The sequence below is a fragment of the Lichenostomus cassidix genome, chromosome 26 (assembly GCF_008360975.1).
Source record: "Lichenostomus cassidix isolate B80296 chromosome 26, HeHo_3.0, whole genome shotgun sequence".
NCBI lineage: Eukaryota > Metazoa > Chordata > Aves > Passeriformes > Meliphagidae > Lichenostomus > Lichenostomus cassidix.
Window position 1 is genome coordinate 504,059 of NC_139506.1, and position 18,710 is coordinate 522,768.

At 47.0% G+C, this 18,710-nt stretch overlaps 1 protein-coding gene across 4 annotated transcripts in view; it reads left to right on the forward strand.

The window, feature by feature from the left end:
• IGFN1 (immunoglobulin like and fibronectin type III domain containing 1) overlaps positions 1 to 18,710 on the forward strand; it is a 62,099-nt gene that overhangs the window by 27,499 nt on the left and 15,890 nt on the right. For 2 of the 4 annotated variants that reach the window (XM_085083162.1, XM_085083163.1), the window contains exons 3-14: positions 1,636 to 1,773; positions 6,509 to 6,578; positions 7,048 to 7,170; positions 9,378 to 9,517; positions 10,069 to 10,168; positions 10,974 to 11,021; positions 11,552 to 11,597; positions 12,305 to 12,479; positions 13,043 to 13,156; positions 14,378 to 14,549; positions 15,155 to 15,427; positions 17,144 to 18,475. In XM_085083162.1, the coding sequence (XP_084939288.1) occupies positions 6,560 to 6,578; positions 7,048 to 7,170; positions 9,378 to 9,517; positions 10,069 to 10,168; positions 10,974 to 11,021; positions 11,552 to 11,597; positions 12,305 to 12,479; positions 13,043 to 13,156; positions 14,378 to 14,549; positions 15,155 to 15,427; positions 17,144 to 18,475 (2,542 nt within the window). In that variant the 5' untranslated portion in view covers positions 1,636 to 1,773; positions 6,509 to 6,559. Of the gene's footprint in view, positions 1 to 1,524; positions 1,548 to 1,635; positions 1,774 to 6,337; positions 6,413 to 6,508; positions 6,579 to 7,047; positions 7,171 to 9,377; positions 9,518 to 10,068; positions 10,169 to 10,973; positions 11,022 to 11,551; positions 11,598 to 12,304; positions 12,480 to 13,042; positions 13,157 to 14,377; positions 14,550 to 15,154; positions 15,428 to 17,143; positions 18,476 to 18,710 lie in introns of those variants that run through there. The other 2 variants (XM_085083160.1, XM_085083161.1) reach the window with 2 other exon arrangements.

Consider the following 18,710-nt stretch of genomic DNA (forward strand, 5'->3'; position numbering starts at 1 on the left):
TATATTTGACTTTGTAAATGCTTCTAATTTTATATCACTGCAAAGGTAACAGGGGATGTAGAACTGAAGGATCTTAGCCTGGGCATCAGTCTGATTTCCCTCTGTTGGCTTGGTTTCATCATGAACTGGGAAGGTTCAAGCACTCTCACCAGCAACAATGGTCGAAAAGAATGAAGGAATGCAGAAAATTACTCCCAAATTTCATATTCACATTTATCTTTTAAATTGTTGAGTGAAATGGTGATTCCCAGCCCTGCAAGGGAGAAGTTTTTGATACATGGATGATAATCTTCTTTCTCAAACCAGTGGAAATGGTGCTCTTTGTGGTTCTTCTGTCTTGATATGATCTAACACGAGTCTGAGTTGTGGCACCAAGAGGTTTCTATGTGTTCCCTTCCCATTACCCTCATATTTTGAAAAATACCATCTCCTCATAGGAAACCAGAGGAAAGCCTTGTTCTGGTTCTGCCAGCCCAGACAGCCTGTGAACCATAGTCATCACAGTAAAAACACTTCTCTTGCTACCCTATGGAGCCAGCCCTTCCTCTCCAATTGAACATGAGATTTAATATGAATTTATTCACACAATGCGAAGGAAAGCAATGCCTGTGGGCTCTCAGGCAGAAGTGAGTGAAAGCACCCTTCAGATCGAGCAGGTTTTGTTGCCTGCAGGCCAAGCTGCTGGGAGAAGGGAACCTGCAAGTCCCAGACTGGCCATCTCTGGGAACATCAGGAACTAAGCAAAGGTCCCTCTGCTTTAGGGGAGCTTTCTGAGCAGAGGAAAGAAGGTTTACAAGTTGCAAGGGCAGACTGGAAGCAAAAGATTTGGGATCACAATGCATGCATTTGCACTTCTGGGGTAAACCTGTCCATGGAAATCACAGATCCCAGAGTGCTTTGGGCTGGAAGAGAATTTTATGGTCATCTAATTCCAACTCCCTGCCGTGGAGCACTAGTGGAGTAAGTGGAGTAAGTGGTCTTGCTGCTTGTGGGAAAGGGATCAGCCTGTAGCTGCGTTGGAGCGAAAGGAGCAAACTGATGTGTGTCTTTTGACTGTAGCAGCGAAGCTCTTCTAGGAACAACTGGATTTCTTTCAGGCCTCTTGGAATAGCACAGACTGAGGGACTCTTCTGCTGAGGGCCAAGCCCAGGGCTTGGTTGGCCTATACGCAGATGTAATAATTCACTGGTTTTACTTCTCTGCTAAGAAATTGTGAGATCTCCTAAGGGCTCGTGGCCTCAGAGAACCCATCTGCTGGTGTGTCCCACACAACTTGGTGTACAGCCTGTCCTTCACTTGGGTCTGCACAAATGTTTGTCCTTCTTTGAGGCACAAGGTCTTGCACTGGAGATGCAGTGTGGCCTTGACTGATGGTCGCATCTGGCCAGGCTGGCCCCGGCTGTGGCCAGCCTTGCCAAGGACTCCAGGGCACCTCCCCTGGGCTGGGGGAGTGTGGGGCTATAATGAGCCCCCAGGGCTGCTCCAGCTCGGTGTGGAGACACTTGGCAGCTCCTGAACACAGCTTCACCTTCTGTGAGAGTGGAGAGGTGTGAGTGGGACAACAGTTTGTTGTTTCTTTTGCCATTTAGTGACATTTACACCAGACTAATAAGGGGTTTATCTCCCTTCCCACAGGTGACTGATATCTGGGCCCAGGAGACTTGCTGATCAGTGATGAAGAGCTCTGTGCTCTGACTGAACAAAGCCACTGTGGGCCTAGAGACGCAGCAGTGACTTCCAGAGGATCATCTCAGAAGCTCAGTCTGCAGGGTGGTGAGTTTGGCCATATCACCACCGATTTGTGTGGGGGTGATACAGATCTGGGAGTGGGAAATGTCCCCTTTGCTATCACACTGGATGTGGCTTTGTGTTGCAGTAGGTCAGAAATGGCTGTAAACGTTCTGGAAGTAGTGAGCTTCTGTAGCGTTTGGCTTCTGTAGGGTACACTGATTTCCCTGGATTTACCTGGGAAGATGCCAGGCTGTTGAAGATCTGCTGTCACTGTCCCTTGGAGGTGGCAGGGGACTCGTGACACAGGTACGCTGGAGTTCTTAAGGGTTTTTATCCTGGACTCATCCTTTCTTGGGACAGTGAGTAGGATTTTGTTTTCTTTCCTTCTTGGCAGTGAGACTCTGTTGTGTTTGCTCTGTGATACTTGCTGTAAATCTATTGCCTGTATCAAAGTCTGTTTCTGTTATGAAAAATCCATGGGAGTGTTGTGGCCATGGAAAAGCACAGACTAACCTGTTCTCATGCTGCCATCCCATTCCTGCTGCTCCAAAGGGACATAGATTCACTGTCCTGCTCACTGGTGGGGCTTTTGCTCCTTTAGAAAATAGGGATGGTGTGTGTCTTCTCTTGGCCTTTGGTATCAGCACCACTTTCATACATAAATGGGTACAGGGTATCTGGTTTGTCTGTCTGTGGATCCCGAGCAAGCACTTAGGTCGCGTTCATAATCCCTGGGGAAGAGGAGAAGATCAGGTCAGGTATAGATTTACCAAAGGGATAAGTCACACAAAACCTGATCCTTGGGCATTCCTCCCCACTCTGCACAAGACCTCCATTCATCACTGGAGAGCTTGTGACGTTCCCCCTCTGTGACCTGCTCAGAAGTTTTCATAAAGTTTCCCTTTTGCAGTTCGTTTGGCTTCACTTCTGTGGTTCTAACCAAAGTATTTGAGATTTTCCTTTAAAATTCATCTGAAATGGGATGAATTTTAGACTCAACCTCAAAAGATTACTTCAAGTTAACAAGAAAACACAGAAAGCCAACCCAAAGCTAAAAGAGAAATTTTAGGTGAAAGATACCCACTGAATATCTGGATCTCTGGGGTAAAGCACAGATAGAATTTGAATGAGTGCACAAGACTTTGGTATTTTGTTTGAACATTTTCTGTGTCAGGACTGCCCTGATTTTCAGGAGTTACAAAGAGAAATTGAGAGAGAATTACAAAGAGAAAAGCTTTGTCAGGGGAAGGTTAGGCTGGATCTCTAGGAAAGGTTCTTCCCCCGGAGGGTGCTGGGCACTGAACAGACTGCCCAGGAAATGGGCACAGCCCCAAGGCTCCCAGAGCTCCAGGAGTGTTTGGACAATGCGCTGAGGCCCAGGGTGGGATTGTTGGGGTGTCTGCCAGGCCAGGGGTTGGACTGGACGATCCTGTGAGTCCTTTCCAGCTCAGCATAATCCATGATTTTATTCTCCTATCAAACAGACTGCTGCCTGTGTTGCTGATTACTTTATTATTAATGGTTTAAGACTGTGCTAATGGCTTGGTCCCCCCTGTGTCTGTGCTTGTGCAATGCCTGTGGCACATCCTGAGCCCCTGCACCCATCCCCTCCCCATGAACCACTCACTGCCTGTCGCTTCCCTGCACGTTTGGCTAATTTTGCTCACCAGTCTGCCAGCAATTATGTCACATCTTGTCTGTGTATTGCACTGTCTGATGCCCATAAATAACTCCTTATGACACCCCTGGTACCTACAAATCCTGTGACTTCCAAATGTTTTGCTTCTTCACTCAGCTGATTTATGGCCCCCGCACTGATGTCCAGTCAGGCTCACAGGGAATGGGCTCTTGCTCTGTCTCGTCCAGACAGATTGATGGACACACAGGATGAAGGGCACCCTCCCACCCTGCCAGGCTTGCTGCTTTATTTTGGGACATTAAAAATATTGTCAGTAGCCAAGGGCTTGCTCCAGCTCTGCGCTCAAAGCCGTAGAAACTTTGCCCCTGTCTCCAGTGGGGATGTCCCTGCAGCTGCAAAGCAGACAGACTTCTGCCTGGAATGAGGAATGGCCAGTTGGATACCTGAACAAGGCTAATGCATGACAGGGATGTGTTTTACAAAGGAGCGAGAGTGTTGAGCTGCTTCCAGCGTCACCCTGTTGTGCTGGGGGTATTGGTCAGCAGCATTCACCTGAGGTGACTCCCTCCCCTGGAAGCATTTATTCCATTGAGTAAGTCATCCTCATATGGACACCAGTGTTTCAAGCATCTGTGAGTGAAGATAGGAATTAAATATGACAATTTTTAGAAGGCTTTTGCTGTATCATTTAGAAAATTCTGTTACTTCTTTTTCTAGATTGAACTGGAGTCAGAACAAAACCATGGTCATTTATATAACAAGGGAGTAGAAATTTTATGAGTAGGCAGGGGTAGGGTTTAATGACTCTGTGCCAACCAGGCTGTTATTTTCTGGTCCTTATTTAATACACAAGACACTGGAAAATGCAATGTGGTTGGATTCATTACACTGAAGGAATGTTCCCTTCATACCCAGCACTGTTATTTTAACCCTGCAATCAATGTGTGGCATTAACATGCTTCCTTCTCATTCTCCAGAAGTCAGGAATTCACAGGAGTTTAAGGACTCACAGCAGCTTATCTTTAATCCAAGTGAATTTCTGAAATCTTTAAGACTCTGTAAACTCAGCAGTTTATACATAGTGCACATAGTGCATGTTGTTCACTGAGAGATGGGCCTTGTTACTGCCTGTGCAAATACTGTCAGTATTTGGGGCTTTTACCAAACTAGGTTTGAATGTAGCCCTCGCTCAGCATGTAACATGTCTAATGTCATACCAGGCTGAGAATGAAACATTCTGATGTGAAACATTTGGTAATGTAAGGAAAAGCTTTGGAGTTGAGTTTGGACCATGTTCCTGTTTTAGGGTAGCTGCTCCTCACCACTGCCCAGTGTGGAGAAAAGGAGTCAGGAGTAGCAAAGAATAAATGCAAGTGTAACATAAACAGAGCTTAGGGGAAAGCTGCTGCAAGATGGTGTCAGGTCATGCTGTTTGGTGAGTGTTGTAAACATCAGGCATTCCAGCTCCAGGAGTGGTGACATGTTTAGAAAGATACAAGAGGCAATAGGGGATTATGTTTGTTGTTAATATGGTTCAGTACTTTGGAGGACAAATTAAATCCTCCATAAGAGGGTAATCAAGAGCCTCTCAAAATCTCAGCCATTCACTGTGCAATGCCCTGCCCAGGGCAGGACAGGGAGCCCTGGAATCAGCTTCTTTTTGGTTCAGTTTTGTGTCTTTTCCCTCCCACAAGCTCTTCATTCTCTTCATTCCCAAGTTTTAAGACATCTCCCAAGGGTTTGCAGAAGTAACTGTGTGATGTGCCAGAACAGCAGCACACAGATGAAATGCAAACCCCTTGTTGGGGTGGGAGCAGCAGGCTGGGAGGGGACAGGAGAGGGGGCTTGGCTGGTGTTCACACAGCCCGTGTTCCGTTTCCCAGTGCTGTTGTCTCAGTGCATTTCCACGGAGGCCAGGGAGGCTCACAGAGATGTCAATTATTGCTGACATTTGTAGAGCGTGCAGAGCCCCAAAACAAGATCTGTGTTAAGAACAGAGTGGAGCCAGGGATTTGTTGTAGGGAGGTGTCTGTTGCTCTTTGCAGCTGCTGAGTAATGGCAGAACAAATACTGGTTCAAAAGCTGACCCAGACGTACTGTGAGTGACACTCTCTTTGGCCTGTCTATGGGACATCCAATACAAATTACTTTCGTTCACTTTGGCCCATCTATGGGCCAAACAGCACAAATTATTTTTATTCGCTAAGTTGTCTCTTACCTTTAGCTAAAACCACTTCTCACCCAGCCACCACAGCTCAGAGCTGAATGTGTAACAAGGAGCTGTTGGGGTCATCCCCTCTGTTCTCATCAGGTGCCAGGTGCCAGAGCTCAGCTAGACGAATGCCTGGTGTACGTGTGCTCCCAAAGCGCCTGTAACTTTCAAAACTGATGGAGGTTGCATGTTCCTGTGTCCCTGTGTTGACTGAAGGAGTGCAGAGGGTAAACAGAGACCCGGCACTAATGCCACAGGGAATCCAATCTAACTGCTCTTTCAGAGCTGCAGTAACTCTATAGTTCCCGAGCATCTCTCATATGACAGGGAATCAGCCTTCCCAGCTTGTTGCAAGGCAGGGATGTGTTACATTATGCATTGTCCAATTTAAAATACAGGGAAAGAGACTCCTTTGGCAGAAGGTCCCCTTAGTGATCCATAACAATAACTCCTTAATGCCAAGCTCACACTTCACCATTCCCTTCTAAAGCCTTCTCGTCAGCTCTCAGGTCTGTTCTAATTTAACCAAGCTAATTGAGATCAGGATGTACCTCTGCTCCATGCCCCAGTTTAGACATCCATCTCTGTGGTTTCCTTCTCAGCAACTGCTCTTGCCATCCATCAGAACCCACCACGTGAGTGCCATGTGATGAATGTTTGCCTGAAACACGAGAGGAGGTCTTTAGAGGAAAGCCAGGTGACACAGAGGGATGCTGCTGGATGTGTACATTTTCCATCCAGCCCTGCTAATCATCCTCAAACCCAGGTTGTGTTGGGCATGACAGGCTGGTTGGCAGGTCTGTCTCAGCTTGGCTGCAAGGATGTGGCTAGTGAGGAACGGCAAACTGTGTCACTAAAGGGAGCAGTGTTGAAGTCTGTTCTTTCCCTTGTGACCTGTTAATAATGAAATTTTTTGTCTTTTTCAGGGGAGAGCTTGTAATCTCTTTTGCTGACCCCAGAAAGCTGAGCAAAGCATCATGAGCAGCCGTCAGACAGGTGAGAGAACACACACAGCTCTGAGCACCCCCTGGGGAACCCCTGGGAATTACCCCAGCTTGGTTCTTTGGTTTGGGGGTGGCAGGGACTGACTCACCATCTTCTGACTTGGCAGTGGGGCCTTTCTCCTGCTAGATTTGGTATTTGGAACAAGAACTGATGCAAAGTTTTCCCTGTCCAAACCATCACTGGAGCTGTGAGCTGAGGTGATCCTGGATTAGGACTTTGATTGCAGCATTTCCCACTTGAACACAACTTTGACAAAGCCACCACAAAATTGCAGACCTTAATGCCCAGACCTTGGGCCACATTTACAGCCTGTGGCACTGGAGTGGGTGGGGCGTTTGTGGCCCAATAAGAGCTGAGCAGGAACAGTTACTGCTCTGTAGGAGGCAATGCAGACTGGGAGGTTCTTTCTGAAGGACAAACATGTTATGTTCATTGAATGTATTTTTTGTCACCTTTCTAGTAAAAATCTTCAAGAAATCTTCTATCCCAGGAGTTGTTATCACCCAGTTTGTAAATGATGTTCCACAAGGATGCAGTATACCTGATTTTGAGAAGAAACCACTCACTCTGACACTGCAGGAAGGTGAGACTCTTGACAAGCAGGCAAAGCCACAGACCTGGAGGTTTGGCTCCATGTCCCACCCACATGAAAAAATTCTCATAATTAAAATAAAGCGAGTTTCTAAAGTGATTTGACATGATCACAAGAAAAGTGTTATGCGGCCAAAGTCTTTGTTATATTGATGAAAATTCCACCACTATTGACAGAGGTCTTCTGAGTTCTCACTGTGTATGCAAGACCAAAATCTGGCTCTTATGTGTACAGCAAACCCTGTGAATTCTGCAGGAAGATCTCCCAGTTAGGATTTTGCAGCAAAAGATTAGGCACATCAAAAAACTTCTTTGGTTTTGTTTTTTTTTTTTTGTTTTCCTGTTGAACTAACTTGTGTTCAGCACTAAAATCAGCTGTTTTTAAAACTAGGATGCACTGACTGCAGGTGCTATTTAGGCTTAGCAGACTCCCAGTGCCTAAAGGGGCTCCAGGAGAGCTGGACAAGGGCCTGGAGTGACAGGACAAGGGGCAAGGGCTTCCCGTTGCCAGAGGGCAGGGATAGATGGGACATTGGGAAGGAATTGTTCCCTGTGAGGATGCCCAGAGAACCTGTGGTTGTCCCATGCCGGGAAGTGTCCAAGGCCAGGCTGGACAGAGCTTGGAGCAATCTGGGATAGTGGAAGGTGTGGAAGGTCCATGGCAGGGGTTGGAACTGGATGGACTTTAGGACTCTCCCAATCCAGGCCATTCCATGGTTCTGTGGTGATTCTATAGGAAACAACATAAGGATCTTGTACAGAGCACAGAGCAGGCAGCTAATAAGCCAAGAACTGGAATCAGTGAAGAGCCTTGCAGGGGTCTCTCTGCACCTGCAGAGAGTCCTTTTGGTTTTTCTTTTTTATGGTGTGGAGTAGCCTGAGGATATCGTGTAGCTTCTTTCCCCTGCCAGGACTGAACTAGCAGCCTAGATCTCGGTGTTCCACACCCACCTGTGGATTTCCAGGAGGCACTGAGGTTTTATGAAGGAGCACAGTGGCCTCTAGTGGAACCTGTCCCTCCTTCTCCTCCACCTGCACAGTCAGACATGAACCAAGGCTCCTGGCTAAGCTTTCACCTGTCTAAATTTTCACTTGTGGAAATTTTCCAAGTTAATTCATTTGCAGCAGGTTCTTCGCAGTTTCCATACAATTCAGGTTGGTCACTGTAATTCTGTGCTTGTGCAGAGACACCATAACAGCCTTTGATTCTGTCATCATCACCTCATGATGGCTGAGCTGATTCTCCTGGCTGGGTGGCCTGTGACAGATGGCAAGTGTGGGATAGGGTGGCCAAAATGGCTAAAATGTAACACAGGGATAATAACTTGGAATTAGCATATAATAAAAGCTAATATTGCGACCTCCAAGGTTAGAAAAGTTCTTTTGATAAGGGTGTGTTAGCAGGAGCTTGTTCCATCAAATATATTTGTTGGTGGTGACTGCAGAAAGGTGTGGGAAATACTGCCAGAGTTTCCAGGGAGAGTCTTGACAGTCTTGGTCACTTGAAGACCAAAAGTATTAAAACAAAAAGAGATAGTGATCATTTCCATCTTGGGCTGTGTCCATGGACAACTCACCTCCATTTCTGTTCCTGCTCACCCACACAATTCACTCCTCTGGCTTGTCTCCCAGTGTTCCCTGTGGTTTTGGAGCCTTTTGGAGACGATGTTTGTAGTGGGCAGTGGGAAAGCTGTTGGAGATTTCTGTGGTGGGCTGCAGGGTACTCAGGTTCCTGGGGAGCAGGGATGAAGGAGATGAACCCCCTCCTCCCTCGCTTGTCTCTTCAAAAAGCAGAGCCTGGTGGGTTTGGAGTGCAAGGTTATGCCAGTTAAAGATTGGAAAAGCAGTGGGATTTTATGGAGGATATGTGTAATGAGAAGGGATTTGGACATTTCATTGGTCAAAAGCAAGTCTAGGTTGAACTTGCTGTAGGGCTGCTGATTTCAGAGATAGTCAGAGATGTCAGCCACATCTGGCAGGTTAACTCCATGTTTTAAAGGCCTTCTATGATTGAATACAGAAAAAAACCTCAACTATTGATGTGCAAAACAAAAAGCTACTGTTATTTTTGAAGAATGTTTCTGCCTAAAATAACAGAAATTACTCTGGGAATCAGTCTTGATAAAATAAGGGGCCAGACCTGAGAGTCCTCATGTTCAAGCCTGTCTTAAATAACAAAATTCTTGCCTCTTTTCAAAGGTAAAAATGCCATTTTCAGAGCTGTGGTCAAAGGTGTCCCAGCCCCTGAAGTGAAATGGTCGCGTACACGGAAAGGAATGGATGATCCTGCCAAATATGAAATGTCCTTCAATAGTGCTACAAATGAATTCATTCTGCAGGTAAAGACCAAATATTTCAGAAAGGACTTAGGAACTGAGAGAAATGGACAAGAAAAACGTGCAGTGGGATGAGGGGAAGCAGAGGGGCAGGCACTGATCTCTGATCTCTGTGAGCAGGGACAGGAGCTGAGGGAAGGGCTGGAGCTGTGTCAGAGGAGGGTTAGGTTGGATATCAGGGAAAGGTTCTTCCCCCAGAGGGTGCTGGGCATTGAACAGGCTCCCGAGGGAATGATCATGGCCCCAAGGCTGCCAGAGCTCCAGGAGTGTTTGGACAATGCACTGAGGCACAGGATGGGATGGTTGAGGTGTCCTGTCCAGGAGCTGGACTGGATGATCCTGTGGGTCCCTTTCCAACTCAGGATATTCCATGATTCTACACATCCCCCTGCTCTGAGATAACACAAATATAAGCAAACAAAGCTTTTTAGATCCTGTCTGGGAGCAGAAGAAGGCTCTGAGGTGCCATTGGGTAGCTGCTTTATGAGAAGCTAGCTGAAGGTGTGTGAACCCTAGCCCTTTCTGTGAGCAGTTTCTGTGCTCTCCCTTTGAAGATCAAGAGCCTGGTTCTGGATGACAGTGATTTGTATCGCTGCTGTGCTGTCAATGCCTATGGCGAGGCCTCGTGCTCTGTTGGCCTCAGGATCATCCAAGGTAGGACTGGCAGCTCTGGGCTCCACAGGCCCCGTGGTCCCAGGCAGTGGCTTTGCTGTCCCCTGGGGTGGGTCCAGGACTTTGTCTGGGTATCCTTGGAGTGAAGGTTTGGTATTCCCCTCGCTTTAGGACTGGAGATCTTTTGGTGGCTCCCTGACATTGTGAGCTTTAAGGCAAGGGAGAAGAAAGTGGAATTGTGCTCACTGCACTGAGCCATAATCAGACACCCTGGATTTAGTGCTGAACTGCCTCAATTTTTTCTTTATGTTGTTGAACGAATCAGTCCTTTGGATCCCTCGATCCACCCCTCTGCAGCTGTCTCTGGACCTTGATCCTGCTTCCCTTTACAGTCAATGCAGAGAAATGGGCATTTTGTGGGTCAGATATAACTGATACTCTTGGAATCCACTCAACCAGAAGGTGGATTATATTGGAAACATCCATGTCATGTGTGTGCCTTTCAAGTAAGTTGAGAAGGCTCCTACCTGCAGTTGCCATTTCCACCTTGGCTCCCCATCTCTAAAACAAGATGTTGATATTTCCTTCCATTGCTTAAGTCATAAAATTGGTAGTGCAAAAATGTCCTCCTCTGTGTGGAGTCTCCAGCAAGCACAGAGTCAATGGCAATAGAAGTATCATTTTTATAGATGAAGATCGCTGGGTCCAAATGTCAGATTGACAAGGAAATCCAAACTGGGATTACCTCTTGCACTGCTAATTCATGACTCATTGGTTCACTGCTGTTAAACTCATCTTGTTCATCCTATGGCTTGTTTTCCTTCTGTTTTCTCTTATAAATGATCAGTTGGCTTTAAGAGGAAGGCGAAATATGTTCCTGTTCATGCTGCTGATGGTAAGTTAAAGATCTATATGTGTATTCTATTATTGGGGGGAGCAGAGTTAATAATACTGTCTGCCATGCTATTACTATCCCAGACTTTTAGAGACTGGAGTAAGAAATTATTAATGAACCTCTAATGTTCTGTCATCTCTGTCTGCTTGCTCTTTACCTTTGGGTAAAGTGCGGATTTTAGACACAGCTTTGAGCTGTTCTAATTAATGATTGTGGAATCATTAGTGCTAGAAATGGATTTGGGGATGTCAAGCACAGCTGGATCAAACATTAACATGGCTGAAAATAGTGGGTCTCTAGAGGAAAGCCCCTTAGGGAGAGATGAACTTCACTGGCATTCAAAGGATGAGCATTGGAAGGGAGAACTAACTGAATTGCATTACAGTTTTTTGGTAAAGTGTGAAAAAAACACCAGAGGTAAAGAGCCCAGCAGAATGACCTGTTGTCAGTGGCTGTTCTACCTTATCTTCTTTTGGGGATGTATTTCACAATGTTGGGTATGTGACTTGTTTCCCCCACTCCTGTAACAGAACTCAAGAAGACACTCCAGGACTCCAAGAAGATGCTGAGGAAGCGGTAAGGCTCCGGAGTGAGGGCCATGCTCCCACTTCTGGATGAGTCTTGGTATGAGGGGACAGCTCCAGAGAACTTTAGGGCAACACTTCTTGTGTCCAGAGTTTTGGTGAGACTCCCTGTGGAGAGACAGGCCAGAACAGCTTGTCACTGCCTGTGGGGCTGATATAATGAGGTTCCAGCCTTATTTTGAGGGGTATTTTCTCTGCACCACAAGGTTCTGACTGGGAAGCTGTGTTTCTCTGCTTCCCTTTGTTTAGCTCATGAGTAGCTTCCTGGCTAAGGGATGGCTCTTCATGCACTAATGGCTCTGGTTGCCCAGGGGCTGAGCCTGGCTCCCAGCCCGGCTGCACTGCGAGGTGCACATGGCAGAATCCTTTCCTTCCCAGGTGGCAAACTCTAAGGATTGCCTGCTGATAATGATCTCTATGCAGAATTCTGAACTGTGCTAGGCAATTACCTGGCTTGGGCCAAACTGTGCCAGAGCCTCTGGTGATGATTCAGCAGTGTGGAAGCTCTTCCCTGGCCCTATTCGTAGTATAGATGCAGAAAACCTGCTCTGGAAGAGTCCCAGTCTTTCCCACCTGCACCTACAGGGCCAAGTGAGCTACAGGAATGATGGAGAGAGATGAAAGAGAATTAGGGATAGAAAAGCAGGACATCTTGTTGTCTGTCAAAATGTTTGGATGTTTTCCCTCCCTGGTTTTCAGGGTCATAGCACCAAAACCCAAACCCCTGGACAAAGAAGCTGTGTGGCAGCTGTTGCTGCATGCAGATAAGAGAGATTATGAGAAAATCTGTTTGAAATATGGAATTGTTGACTTCCGTGGGATGCTGAGGAAGCTGCAGGAGATGAGGGAGGACGCACAGAGTGAACAAGACAAGGTAAAATAAACTGAAACCACTCATTTTTAACGAACTGCAGCTTCTGAAAACAGGCTAAAGCTTCCTAAATTGCCTTGGAGGTGAAGGTTTTGTATGACAGTATTTTAAAGAAGTCCCACTTCTTTACTTGTGCAGGTGAAATGATGACGAATTTTTTGAAGCTCAGTACACAGATTTTAGGAAATACCTCCCACAGGGGTATTCAGATGTCTCTGATAAGAATTTGGACCCCAAAATAAAAATTTGGGGTCCAAAGTGTGGACCACTTTGGATTTCAATCCAAGAGTGAAAATTTGCCTTCACATGCAGGGGCATGTAGAGATCTGGGTAGGCAGTGTGAGAATGACCAGGAGGCAATGCATAAAAAATAATTTATATACAGAAGGAAACTGGCACCTTACAGAAACTGCAACTTACTGTACCAGGACTGTGACTTGCAGATACTTCTACTACATAGTGTTAGCAGTAGCTCTTTAAAGTAGATTTCAGATTAATTCAACAGCTTAAGAACTTCTGTAATGGCAGCTTTATAATTTACTAGGTTCTTTAATATTTCTTTGCAGCTAATTCACAGTCTCAAAAATTGTGAACACATTAAAGTCAACAAGGAGGGAAATGCTACATTCAGCCTGGAGATGGAACTGAAAAACAGCAAAAGCAATGTTTACCTGCTCAAGGTGAGAGGGATGAGATGGGCAGCAGCAGCTCAGAGCAGCCCCTCAGGTGTTCTAACAGAAAAGGCTTCATCTGCTGGGCAGTGGCTGAGAGCATACAAATGCCTTAAAGTTGTCTGTCCTTTGCAGATCCTTGCTTGCTTAGGGAGCAGTGTGGGTGTGGGGTGATCTTGGGTGCTCAAAATCCTTGGGGATTTGTAGATCCAAGCAGAGGAGATGCAGTCAATAACTGACATCCTTGTGACTTCAGGAAATTCATAGAACAGTTTGAGTTGGAAGGGACCTTTTAAAGGTCAAGGGATCTTAAAACTCATCTCATTCCAACCTCCTGCCATGGGCAGGGAGACATTGCACTATCCCAGGTTGCTTCAAGCCCCAGTGTCCAACCTGGCCTTGGTCACTTCCAGGGATGGGGCAGCCACAGCTGCTCTGGGCAGCCTGTGCAAGGGCCTCCCCACCCTCATGGGGAGGGTTTCTTTCTTATACGGAACTTGACGCTCCTTCAGTTTAAGCTCCTTCAGTTAAGACCATCCTCCCAACAGTGTCTTTCAAACTGCAGAAATCCTGCAGTTTTGTATAAATTTTTTAAACTTTCTCAAGTGTGTTATTGCACAACTCCCTCTGTAAAAGAAGATCTCAGATGTAAAACATCCCCTATAGATCCATAGTCTCACTGATGAGATCCCCAGGTGCTCAGTGCTGGGGTTGTTTTTCTGGAAGATACCTTTCAGTCAAACTGTGGTTAGAGGCTTTAATCCAGGGAAAATCAGAATTCACTGAATGGGAGGACAGACTAACTATGAACTTCTGAATCAAATGTATAACATGAAGTCTATGAGCCACAATTTGGAGAATGTAATCCAAATGTGCTACAGAAAGTGGTAAACTCTCCTGCTTATTCATCTATGAGGATGCTGAAATCTAAGCAAGAAAGTGCTTTGTCTTAGGAGCTGTGGTAAGTGTTTATTAGTTAAGCTTCAGACTCTTATTTGTGTAGCCAAGAGCTGCTGTTTTGCTGAGTTTCAGAGCCTGGTGCTGTGTTCTGTGCAGGACTCACTGTCCAGACAGTGCCTTTGTGCTGCCAAGAGCCCTGGGCACTGTGAGGTTACTCATTTATATCAACCAGATAAAAATGGAAAACCAACCTGTCCTGATTTGTCTGAAATGCCTGGCACTGGCTGAGCCTTTGTGAGGACACTCCTTCTGTCCCCCTCCCCTTCCCAGGATGGTGAGCGGCTCCGGTATGGGACAGGAGATGAGTACAGGAAGCACTGCCTGAGGAGAGTTGGGAGAAGGTACTACTTCACTGTCAATGATGTGCAGCCAGAGGATGCCGGCGTCTACCAGGTCAGGGTGGAGGATGTCCCTGTCTTCTCAACTGAACTGGATGCTCAAGGTAAGGTGTTCAGTTTGATGGATGTGATGTGCAACTGTGACAGTTTTTTTTTTTGCTGGAAAATTGTATCTAGGAGCAAGTGCAAAGCTCAACAGTAACTCCTGACCACCACAGAGGACTGGTTTTGTGTTGCCCAGTAAGGACTCCTTGTCTGGCACAGGTGAAAAGGAGCAGGAGGGGGATGATGTGCTTTGGGTGTTGCCTTTGCAGTCCAAAGGAGCAGGTCTGGGCTCAAGTACCAATCTGGCTATGAGTGACAGTGGGCGCTCAACCTACCCCATAATAGAGTTTGCTTCTGTAAACTCAGAATAATAACAGCAAACTCAATCTAAGTATTGTGCTGCAGGAACACATCAATGACTACAAACTGCCAGCACATCAGTGCTGTGTGGTACAAATGTCTCAGGAGATAATAAAAACAAAAATCTGTTTTTCTGCTTCTCTGCAGAATTGGGCATAGAAGCAAATCTCAGTTTTTCCTTTTTCTCATTAACCCAATTCTCAGAGGCACCACAAGTTCTTGTTCTTCCCTCCCTCAGCTGTAACAATTTTCTTTGGAGCATAGAACCAGCTGTTTCCTTCCCAGCTCTTGGTTTCCCCTGCAGCCATTCCAGTGCGGTTCCGGCAGCCGCTCTCTGACGTGCGCTGTGCTGAGGCTGGGGATGCCGAGTTCCAGTGTGTGCTGTGCACACCCTGCCACGAGCCTGTGTGGCTGCACAAAAGCCACCCCCTCCAGGCCAGTGACAAGCACCAGATTTCTGTGACACCTGATGGCCTGACCCACAAGCTGATTGTCAGGAACGTGGTGCCCTCGGACAGCGGCCTGTACACGCTCGACGCGGGACAGGGCTCCTCCAGCGCCTGGCTCCTCGTGGAGTGTGAGTGGTTGGCAGCAGGTTGTTCCCATGGTGTGTTGGCAAAAAACATTCCTCTCACTGCCTGATGGCTCAGAGAGATGTTGCTCTGCTGGAAAATGAATTGCTGAGTCTCTATTTCCTAATTTATGGCTGGGAGAACTAGGGATGTTCAGCCTGGAGAAGATGAGACCCCAGGGAGACCTTGGAACTCTTTCCAGTTTCTAAAGGTGCTCCAAAAGATCTGGAGAGGGACTTGGGAGAAGGGACTGGAGGGACAGGACAAGGGGCAATGGCTTCCAACTGCCAGAGGGTTAGATGGGTTATTGGGAAGGAGTTATTCCCTGTGAGGGTGGGGAGGCCCTGGCACAGGCTTCCCAGAGAAGCTGGGGCTGCCCCATGCTTGGAAGTGTCCAAGGCCAGGTTGGACAGGGCTTGGAGCAACCTGGGATAGTGGAAGGTGTCCCTGCCTATGGCAGGGGTTGGAATGAGATGAGTCTTAAGGTCCCTTCCAATCCAAATAATTTTGTGATTCCATGATTCTAAATTCTGTTTGGAATAATGAAGGTCTAGTTAGACCCTCTTTCCTCTTCAAATCAGACCAACTTTTCCCCTCTTAATTATTCCTGATAAATCCTATTGGCTTGTTTGCTCTACAGGTACGATGAAGTAGCCCATTCTCCATCAGTTATCAAGAAATGCTCCTTATCTCCCCATGTGTTTTTGAGGAAGGTGTCTCAGTGATCACAGGGCAGCAGGCAGGGCCTCAGGGAGCTTTTGATACTCTCAGTTCTGCACTCTCTTTGCCATTCTTCTTGCTAGATAATATTTTTCATTCCCAATTAGAGGTTAAACATATTGGAAGGAGCTCAGAGGAAGCTGGGAAGGTGGGAACACTCCTTTCAGTGCAGGCACATTGACAGTCACCTGGCTCATATTTGTTTGCTTCTGAAAGGTGATTCCTTTGGTTCCCTTTAACTTTGGTTTCCTTTGGGATCCTCCTGCAGCAGCAGGGAGGGTCTCTCTCACAAAGGCTGTCCAAAGCAGTGTGAGTTTCTGAAACAGAGAAACTGCCCATGGGTTTCAGTGAGCTGTTAATACTCTAATAAAATATATCCAGTCTGGAAGCCAAAGCAGTGAGTGACTTGCTCTCAGAACAGCCTGAAATTGGGATTCATCCAAACTTATTCACAGGTCTGGAAGCTTTAAGTCCTCAAGTTGGCCATCCCTAAACCAGCCATTAGACAGATGTGCAAGCCGCCTCTGGAATAGCAAAATCCCAGTTTCAGGGTGGGAACTGATGCCTCCTCTGTGCATGGAATATTCTGTAACTCCTCCATAGTTGGAGGAAGAAGGCAGATGGAATTAATGAATCCCAGATAGAATCTAAGCCCCTCTAAATCACATCTATCATACTAGAAGTTTCTTTTTCTGTTATTTTTGGTTTGTTTGTTATAATGAGCATGTTTCCACTAAAAAACAATGTGTTTTAACTAAAAATAATTTGTCTTCAATTAACATTTCATTGTCTGAATGTGATATTGAAAAATTCACTATTTGAAATTATTTTAAATTTATTAAAATGTATTAGGTGTGTGCGTCCTAAAATGAAATTCAAGAAGTGCTAACACATTTTCTTCGGTTGTTGATGCAGTGTATGACCTATTGATTTTCTGTTATTTTGTTCCCCTCTTTTTCTGTAAATTGTAAATCTGCTCCCATCAAACAATGCAACTTCAGATGCCAAAGGAAAGAGGAGACAGGATGAAGGAGAAAAGATTGAAAGGGAGACATCTGAGTGGCTGAAAGAAACAATGGCAGACAACGAAAGGACAAGGAAGCTTCGGCGCCAAGAACAAACTGGTGATGAAGATCATCCTTCCTTTTCCACATCCTCTGGTGTGGAGAAAACTGGCTGGTACAGAACAGGCCAAGGCAGCAGCCAAGGCAGGGGCCAAGGCCACTCCATTGATCCTGATGATGCAAGCCAAAGATTTCTGGGAAAAGAGGGGCTTCGCAAAACCCACATAAATGGAGAGACGTGGTCTGGGCAGTTTTCTGGAGCAGGTGTAGATGGAGACTCAGTGGCAAATGATGGCAGCATCTTTGGACTGAAAGGCTTAGGGGGCAAAAGCGGGTTAAGGGCTGTCCATGGCACGGACTCTGTGTCAGGCAGAGCAGGTCCTGGTGGTGCCATAGGAGCGGCAGGTAAATGGAATGTTGTGGATGGCAGAGGTGAGGGTGTGCTGGATGCTGTTAACATTGACATGGATGACAGAAAAGGTTTGGGCTCTCAGTATGACAAGGATGGGAATTTAGGTGATGCCAGATACACAGCTGGTTTTGGGGGTGCTGGGAGATTGGGTGGTGGAAGTTCTGTGCCAGATGGTCTTGAGTCTGATTCAGCTGGAGTGGGAGCCAGTGTAGGTGATCTGTTCAACAGGACTGGTCCAGGAACTGGAGCTGGGGGAAATGCTGCAGGTGCTGGAATGGCAGGAGGAACAAGGTCCCACCATGGCAAGGATGGGTATCCCACTGTGGGTCATATGAACGGAGCAGGCATAAACAGGGAGGGACCAACAGGGACCCCCTATGGCAAGGATGCCCTGACAACTCATGCCAGGGATCAGTTAGGGCAGGCAGGAAAGTCTGGATCACTGTATGGGCCAGGAGGCCTTTCAGGTGGAGATGGGGCTGTACCTGGTACAGGTGGCAATTCCACAGGAGAAATGGAGGCTTTATATGGTCCAGATGGTTGGCCACTGGGAGCAGGTGGTGGTGCTGCTGCTGGGGCTGGTGTAAGGGGATTTGGATCTTCCTACGGAAAGGATGGTCTCTCAACTGGGGCTGGTGGTATTGGTACAGGGGGACTTGGGCCTCCCTATGGAAAGGATGGTCTCCCAGCTGGAGCTGGTGGCACTGGTGCAGGAGGATTTGGAGAGGCTTTGTATGGTCCAGATGGTCGGCCACTGGGAGCTGGTGTTGGTGGGACTGGTGGGGCTGGTGCAGGGGGAGTTTGGTCTCCCTATGGAAAGGATGGTCTCCCAGCTGGAGCTGGTGGTGGTGCTGCAGGTGCAGGGGGACTTGGCTCCTATGGAAAGGATGGTCTCCCGCTGGGCAGCTGGTGCTGGTGCGGGCTGGTGCGGGCTGGTGCAGGACACACCACAAAACCCCCACACACCCAGGGGTTTGGAGCTCCCTATGGAAAGGACAGTCTCCAGCTGGGGCTGTGGTGTTGCAGGGTATTTGGAGAGGCTTTGTATGGTCCAGATGGTCGGCCACTGGGAGCTGGTGTTGGTGGGACTGG